We start from the raw sequence: 9385 nt of genomic DNA on the forward strand, positions 1-9385 counted from the left end.
ACAGAGCTCTCTGCTGACATCATGAGCACAGTGCTCTCTGCTGACATCTCTGTCCATTTTAGGAACTGTCCAGAACAGCAAATGTTTGCTATGGGGATTTCCTTTTACTCTGTCAGCAGAGAGCACTGTGCTCATGATGTCAGCAGAGAGCTCTGTGTTTCAAACGGAAAAGAATTTCCACTGTAGTATTCAGCAGCTAATAAGTACAGGAAGGATTAAGATTTTTTAATAGAAGTAATTTACAAATCTGTTTTACTTTCTGGCACCAGTTGATTTAAAAAATAAAAATAAAAAAAGTTTTTCACCGAAGTACCCCTTTAAGTCAAATTCTCATTCCCTGTTGAGGTCATTCTACCAGGATCTACCCCACCATATCAAAAAGATTCCCCCAAAAATGATAGATCCCTCCTCCCAGGGTTGTAAACCCATTTGGTTTTCCCCCATACAGTGCATGGGATTTTTGGGTGCAAGTAGTCCCGAGCAGTAAACATTTTTCTTCTTTCGGTAAAACGTACCGTAACTTTTATGACTTTAAGTAAACGTACCGTCCCTGAGAAGAGTCAGATGAATGAAAGTCTTTTTTTTTAATTATTCTTTTTTTTTTTTTTCAGACAATATATTAAAATTAACCCTATAATTTCAAGTCAGTGTCCCAAACCTTCATAGTCTTAGAGGAATCATTCCTAAAAAAAATATGTTTTTGTTGTTTTTTTTTTTTTTTTTTTTGCAGAAGATGGCGGATTCTCTGGACATGCACGTGGTGCTCCTTGTGGTCTCCCATAAGCGTGCCTTGGACATTTACACAGTGCTCCTGCAGTCCTCCTTGAGGGTGCCCTGTAATCGGAGTCTATCCTCCACAGCGCCACCCACAGACGGTTGGTGAACCCCTCGATCGCCTTGTCAACGGCTGCCAGTCCAGAGAGCGGAGTGATGGGCTTTGGCTTCTTAGTTAGAAAGCGATAAGTGTCAGTGTCACTGGCCGACGGAGTTTGTCAGTGTGCCCACATTAGTGCCAGGCAAGGGCATCATGTGACCCAAAGAGGGCACTGGGCTGAGAGGGTCTTGATCATTCTGCCCGTTCTGAGTTTGCTGAATCCTTTTCTTGTTGATTTTTCTTTCTTTGGCTCTTCTGTTCTGGAACCAGATCTTCACCTGCAAATAAGAAACATTTTAGATGAATTTCGCCTCTATGTGGTATGGTACTTCCCAAATATGCCCCTCTTTCCTAATAATACTATATCACAGCCATCATCTGCAGATCCTTATTCACTCATTTCATCTGGACATAATATGTGAGAGACTATGTACAAATGTCAGTGTTTCCAAAGCAGGGTGTCTCCAGCTGTTGCAAAACTACAACTCCCAGCATGCCCGGACAGCCAAAGGCTGTCCGGGCATGCTGGGAGTTGTAGTTTTGCAACAGCTGGAGACACCCTGGTTGGGGAGCACTGACCTATGCACTGAAAGTATGGGGGCTCAGTGCTTTCCACCAACCATGAGAACCATGATAAATACTAGAGATGAGCGAATTTACAGTAAATTCGATTCGTCACGAACTTCTCGGCTCGGCAGTTGATGACTTTTCCTGCATAAATTAGTTCAGCTTTCCGGTGCTCCCGTGGGCTGAAAAAGGTGGATACAGTCCTAGGAGACTCTTTCCTAGGACTGTATCCACCTTTTCCAGCCCACCGGAGCACCTGAAAGCTGAACTAATTTGTGCAGGATCAGTCATCAACTGGCGAGCCGAGAAGTTCGTGACGAATCGAATTTACTGTAAATTCGCTCATCTCTAATAAATACATTGGCACAATAGCTGCAAAACCAGAAGTTACGCCTGTTGTTTATGCATGAAAACAAATGTTCTTTATCAGAAAAATGCTTTATTACATCATCTTCCCTGAAATAGGTTCAAATAATTTAAAAAATACAAAAAAGTTGTAAAATTATATTCATGTTAACAATATGTGGTATTGTACTTCCCAAATATGCCCCTCTTTCCTACTAATACTATATCGCAGCCATCATCTGCCGACCCTTATTCACTCATTTCATCTGGACATAATATGTGAGAGACTATGTACAAATGTCAGTGTTTCCAAAGCAGGGTGTCTCCAGCTGTTGCAAAACTACAACTCCCAGCATGCCCGGACAGCCAAAGGCTGTCCGGGCATGCTGGGAGTTGTAGTTTTGCAACAGCTGGAGGGACCCTGCTTGGGAAACACTGATGTAAGTGTCCAAAAGGATAGTTAAAAACACTGGTAAGAATTGACGAATGTTGTATACTGGGTCCAAGGGGAAGGTAGTGCAAACATTGCTGCTGTGGAAATTCCGATTTCGGCATCCGCAGGAACAATAGACATGTTTATTGTTTCTGCGGATTACGCGTGGAAATGCATTGCCATCCATGAAGATGGGGCATTTTGGTGCGGTCCTAGCACCAACTGAACATGCAAATTTGCAGAATGCCCACCCGTGGACATAGTGCTTTTTTTTTAAGGGTATGTTCACTAGTGTTGAGCGGCATAGGCCATATTCGAATTTGCGATATTTCGCGAATATATGGACGAATATTCGTCATATATTCGCTAAATTCGCATATTTGCATATGCAAAATTAGAATAAGCGAAAATTTGCATACACGAACATTAGCATATGCTAATTTTTGCATATGCGAACATTCGCACGCCAGTCTCACACAGTAATATTAGAGCCTTCTTTACACCACACAAGCTGGAAGCAGAGAGGGATGAGTACTGTGAAAAAAAAAAATGAATATTCGTAATTACGAATATATAGTGCTATATTCGCGAATTTGCGAATATGCGATATTCGCGAATAAAATTCGAATTGCGAATATTCGCGAGCAACACTAATGTTCACACTACAGTGTGTGAAGGGAATCAGCGAGCGAAGATTCAGACTGGCAGCCGGCGGCCGCGGAAGGACCGCGCGGCACTGAGCCGTCACCATTGACGGCTATGCAGTGCTCGCGGACTTCCGCGCAAAGAATGAACATGTTCTTTCTTTGCGCGGAACAATTTCAGCGGCGGAGTTGTCCGCCGCTGAAATTCCGCAGTGTGAACGGGTCTCGCGGAAGACCCATTCACACTAATGTTAAGTTCCGCGGGAATTCCGTAGTGTGAACATACCCTAAAAATAATGCAATTTTTGGAAAAGCCAGAGGTGGGTCTAAAAGGAAGTAGAAGTACATTGTAGTGATTGAGCTATGTGCGCTGACTAGAGGCCCAGTGGTTAGTATAGGGATGATAGGAGTAGTAGTGTAGTAAAAGGTCACCAGTTTAGGCTGGGTTCACGTATGTCCGGCATTCGGCATAGGCGATCTCAGCCTAGATCTCAATGCAACTGATGCCATAACTGATGACAACGTGCATCAGTTGTCATCAGTTTTATGGCATTCGGCGCACATTGTTTCTGGATGCCGGAAAGGGGAACTCAGCAAGATGCCGATGCCGTTCGGCGTGTCCAACCATTTGGCATCAATGATTGTGAGCTGTCCCACTGAAACAGGGACATGCACAGGTTGACTAGAAAGGGGGCTTGAGACACTGCCCTTCTGATGTTCTTTCTATAAGTGCCCTGGGTAGCCTGCCATTATTAGTTGGGTATTTATATAAATATTTATAAGAAGTGCACTATTTTTTAGTTCAGCCCCTGCCCCCCAAAATTTTCTGTGCATGTCCCTGCATTGAAATGAATGGGATCAGTTCTATCATCAGTAGTGTTGCTCGCGAATTCGAATTTTATTCGCGAATATCGCATATTCGCGAATATTCGCGAATATAGCACTATATATTCGTAATTACGAATATTCGTTTTTTGTTTTTTTTTCACAGTACACATCACAGTGATTATCCCTCTCTGCTTCCAGCTTATGTGGTGTAAGAAGGCTCTAATACTACTGTGTGAGACTGGTGTGCGAATTTTCGCATATGCGAATTTTCGCTTATGCTAATTTTTATATATGCAAATTTTCGTATATGGTAATTTTCGGCACACGCGAATATTCGCATATGCGAAAATAAAATGAGAATATTACGAATATGACGAATATTCGTCCATATATTCGCGAATATTCACGAATTCGAATATGGCCTATGCCGCTCAACACTAATCATCAGTTTCCCTCCGGTGCATGCCAGAGGTTAACTATGCCGGCCTTTTGTGAACCCAGTATGGCCACCACACAATGTATAGGACCATGGCATTCAGCTCCATACATTGTGTACTTCTGGATGTTGCAGTTCGGTTGAACAGCTGATCAGCACCCAGGGATCAGATAATGGCCGATCCCAGACATAGGCAACCTTCGGCACTGCAGATGTTTTGGACTACATCTCCCATGATACTCCTATAGCCAAACTGCTGACAAAGCATCATGGGCGATGTAGTCCAAAACATCTGCAGTGCCAAAGGTTGCCTATACCTGGCCTATCCTAAGGGGGGGAAAAAATGTTTCTCACTTTACATTCATAGCAGAAAATAAACAGAGAATAATAGAGTATGTAAAGCTTTCAATTTAATGTGTTGGCAAATGGACATTATTATGAAACAAAAACATTGGAAACAATCTGGCCATTTTTTATAGCATCTTAGCGACTGTACATGCTACATATTTTGTTCACTTTAAGAAACCGTTGTCCACTTAGAAATCATCATTACTTGTGTTAAAGATTGATATATCCCCTGAGGACATAACTGCACGTAACAGAAACACGTTGGGACAACAATCATGTTCTAAACAGTTATTTTTTTTATTGTTTACTTAATTATACTTGTAGTCTGGTTCAGCTAGCTAAATGGCAACTGGCTGTCTGTTTAGAGGTGTGTTCAATGCACTATTGGGTGAATTTTTATGAATATAAAAATGTTATATACATTACATTTTCTATATTCATAAAAACTTTTATTTATATTAGTATTTTTTATATTCAGATATATATATATGAATATAAAAAATACTAATATAAATAAAAATTACATATCAGAGCCCATTGTTAAGAAAAAAAATCAGCAAATGCAAAAAATTAAAAAAAAAACATAAAAACGCTGGAGCAATTGATGATAGATTTGGTGCTGTAGTTTCCTATGGGTGGGTTGGTGTGGCACAGATAGTAAAAGAAAAAAAAATAATTTTTTTTTATTTATTTTTTTTTTAGGAAATACCCAACACTAGAAAAATGGTCCAACATGTTTATTAACAGAGTCCATTCATTTTCTGTTTCCAAAACAGGTATGGCTAGGAACTACAGTCCTGGGACATATATCATTTCCATACGCCAGTCGTGTATGCCGCACACATGCAGTACGTGTCGGACAGGCTAGACCTGCCATACAGGCTCCCCCCCCCCCGCCAGTAAAAATACTCAGACATGAAGTCCCATGTTTTTTGGTGGCGAATACCCTCATTGCAACATTCTTCTAAAAATGATATTTTATGGTTATCCAAGATTAGAAAAACAAAGCTGATTTCTTTAAAAAAAAAATTAAAAAAAAAACAGCACCACACCTGCCCTCAGTCAAGTGGTAATACCAGACACAACCTGAGGCCCGGGGTGGCACAGTTTTTGGAATAAATTAACTCTGTTTTTCTATTCCTAGATCACCCCTTCAAATAGAGATGTGTTTTCTAAACAGTGTGCCTCCAGCTGTTGCAAAACTACAACTCCCAGAATGCCCGGACAGCCTTCGGCTGTCCGGGCATGCTGGGAGTTGTAGTTTTGCAACAGCTGGAGGCACACAGTTTGGAAAACCACTGAAATAGAGGATTCAATTAGCAAGAACATGTATTGTATTGGTGTGGATTCTATGCAGAAATCCTCATAAAATCTGGTAATATTCAACATTCAATAGATGTGAATTGGGTTAGAAAACAAAAGAAAAATCTAGGTGGATTTTGGGCACTTTGCAGAAAAAAAATATTAGCTGCCAATCTATTTTGTTCTAATGTTTTTATTTTATTTCTATTTTATTTTTTTGGGGTGCTGTACCTAGTGATGTGTCTTTGTTTGATATGCTAGGAGTTTCTTTGTATGGGGAAAAAAAAAAAAAAAAAATATATATATATATATATATATATATATAAATAAAAAAATAAAATATATCAAATATGTCAGAAAAATAAAAAATAGTCATCATAAGTGATTTCATATGTTTTCTAATACATCTGTTTATATATTTACTCATATGTACCTATATGGTTGTTTTTCTTTTTCAGCTTTTTTTATTATTATTTTTTGGTTATTATTATTATTATTGTTGTCATTATTATGTTAATGTTTCTATATTAAATGAAATGCAATTTATTTGACATTTTCACAAAAATTTTGTCTTGAAACCCATTTTGTTGGCAGTTCCTCTCTATGTTATAAGCTAATATGTCTCTGGTGTATGTTTTATTCCTTGGAGATGCTATATTTTTTTTTTTTTTTTTTTTGTAGTTGTTATTTCTGTATTTATCTTGCTGACCTTTCAATAAAATTATTTTTATACATAATGAATAAATAAATAAATAAAATTAAATCAATTAAGCAATCAAGCCATGGAGAAAATAAATAAATAAAATGAATGAATGAATGAATGAATAAATAAATATAATAAATAAATAAATAAATAAATGAATGAAATAAAATAAATAAATAAATAAATGAAATAAAATAAATTAGCCACAAGACAATGTAAGGCTGGGTTCACTTATGTCCCGCATCCGGCATAGGTGAACTTAGCCTAAATCTCGACGCAACTGATGCCACAACTGATGACAACTTGTCATCAGTTGTATGGCATGCGGCGTCCATTGTTTCTGGGCAACGGACAGGGGAACGCAGCAAGCTGCGTTCCCCTGTCCGGTGCCCTCCGGCATGTCCAACCATCCAGCGTCAAAATTGAGACGCTGGATGATTGTGAACTGTCCCCATTCAAATGAATGAGATCAGTTCTAGCATCAGTTTCCCTCCGATGCACGCCGGAGGGAAACTGTGCCGGACGCCTGATATATGTGAACCCAGCCTAACTAATACACACAGGTCCATGGCACATTACCGCCACATCCATGACAGTGTTGGATTTCAGCCACTAATCCTCTTGTAAAATACACATCTGACCCACTATAGGCAAATTCTTGAATTGTAAACATAACCTTCCCATGTGGCATAAAATCTGCTGCGGAAATTTACTCCATGTAACCTAATGCAGGGGAAAAATCTGCAGCTCCTACACAGGTCACTTTCAGGCTAGATTAGTTTCCACTTAGATTTATTTTAATTAATTAATTAATTTATTTATTTAGCAAAAATGGGTGGAAAAAAAAACGCCAGAAAAGACGCAAAAAAAAAAAATGCGGAGAAATTCCGTAACAATTTTTCTGCCATTTGTGTGGCCCAAAAAAAAAAAAAATAAATAACACTGGAAAAAGCCCAAGTGGAAACTTAACCTCACTCAGTAGTTTTCTGCTCAGTCTTTGGTATCTATGACAGAATTAGGAATGGGTCTAAAATACTGAAGAGATGAAAACCATTGCTATAAATATCTTTCTTTTTGTTTTTGGATTACAAGTGCTAACTCGTGTTTACATAGTGTTTTTTTTATTTAATTTAATTTAATTTTTATTAGTTTTTATTTTATTTATTTATTTATTTATTTTTATTTTTTTTGGACCTGTATAGAGGTGTAAAATGGGAAACGTCTGTTAGTTTGTATGTCATTTTCTTTTATAGCTGTAATTATAGCAGCAGTAAAATTAAGTGCAGGGGACCTGTTCTGGGCTGTTTTAGTTTGTTATCAATTGTTCTGTTGTTTAGTCGGTTTACAGCACCCCTCCCCCCCTTCAAAAAAAAAAAAAAAAAAGAGTTGAAAAAAACAAGGCTGATTTTTCTGTAGCTTCTGCCAAGAGGTGTCAAAAAGTCTTGAAAATAAAATATGGTTTAAATGTAAGAAAAAAAATTTTTTTGTAGTAAAATAGGCCACAAAAATTTTCTCATAGATTTATTTCTTTGCTATTTGAAATTTTGCATAAAAATCAACAAAAGAAGTTTCCACCAAAATCGACACTGGTATATCTGCTGCTGGAAAAACCGAAAATCTGATTCATTAATCACAAATTACAGACTTTTTAATGCAGAGTTTGTGTCTTCTATCTGATGTATGCCATGTTATCATATATATATATATATATATATATATATATATATATATATATATGTGGCCCCTTTCTCCTCACTAGTGCCCAGTGTTCTGCTATGTGCTTTGGGCTGCAGTCAGACAGGTCCCTGTGATTGATGCGGATCTGATGTCCCTCTCCCTGACTCTGTGCCCATTAATAACGCTGCTCCTGTCTGCGGCTTATCAGGGGTATTACATGTCCATTAATCTGGGTCATGGTCACATACCTGCCGCTCAGAGAGTCCCAGGTGGACCGCCAGCTCTGCCTTCCTCCGGATGGTGATGTACCTACTGTAGTGGAACTCCTTCTCCAGCTCCAGCCGCTGGTGGTCGGTGTACACCACACGGTACTTATCCTTGGTCCTGGTTTTACTCCCTGCAGAAGAAAGGACAGAAGTTATAGAAACTTCACTGAAAAACACACATGGTTCTTTTTGTAAAACTGTTTATTTATCATTTTGAAAAGAACATTTTCATATAATGACAGACGGAAAGTACGATAGATAGATAGATATAAAATAGATAATAGATAGATAGATATGAGATAGATAGATAGATAGATAGATAGATAGATAGATAGATATGAAATAGATAGATAGAAGATAGATAGATATGAGATAGATAGGAGATAGATAGATAGATACATATGAGATAGATAGATAGATAGATAGATAGATAGATAGGAGATAGATAGATAGATAGATAGATATGAGATAGATAGATAGATAGATAGATAGATAGATAGATAGATATGAGATAGATAGATAGATAGATAGATAGATAGATAGATAGGAGATAGATATGAGATAGATAGGAGATAGATAGATAGATAGATAGATAGATAGATAGATAGATATGAGATAGATATGAGATAGATAGATAGATATAAGATAGATAGGAGATAGATAGATATGAGATAGATAGATAGATAGATATGAGATAGATAGATATAAAATAGATGATAGATAGATAGATAGGAGATAAATGAAACAACAATACCTAAACACATTTTGTAGCAGTTTATCTAGTACATTGCTTGATCTGCCTATATAATACCCATATCCATATACAGAGTATATTAATGTAACTTTAGAGATATCATATGTGTCAATAAGTCACAATGCGGTTTTTGTGGCGGTTTTCCTGTCAGTCTTTAATGGCCGATACTCCTGTCTGCTCCTGTATTGCGTCATAACTGCACCAAAAA

At 37.9% G+C, this 9385-nt stretch overlaps 1 protein-coding gene across 1 annotated transcript in view; it reads right to left on the reverse strand.

Annotated features, from left to right (window-relative positions):
• Positions 1-952: 952 nt before the first annotated feature.
• Positions 953-9385, reverse strand: part of CDX2 (caudal type homeobox 2) — a 16523-nt gene continuing 8090 nt past the window's right edge. Inside the window, exons 2-3 of the mRNA XM_056561821.1 lie at positions 8406-8554; positions 953-1152 (exon numbers count right to left, since the gene is read on the reverse strand). Coding sequence (XP_056417796.1) covers positions 973-1152; positions 8406-8554 — 329 coding nt within the window. The 3' untranslated portion in view covers positions 953-972. The remainder of the gene's footprint in view (positions 1153-8405; positions 8555-9385) is intronic.

This window comes from Hyla sarda, chromosome 2 (genome assembly GCF_029499605.1).
Source record: "Hyla sarda isolate aHylSar1 chromosome 2, aHylSar1.hap1, whole genome shotgun sequence".
Classification (NCBI taxonomy): domain Eukaryota; kingdom Metazoa; phylum Chordata; class Amphibia; order Anura; family Hylidae; genus Hyla; species Hyla sarda.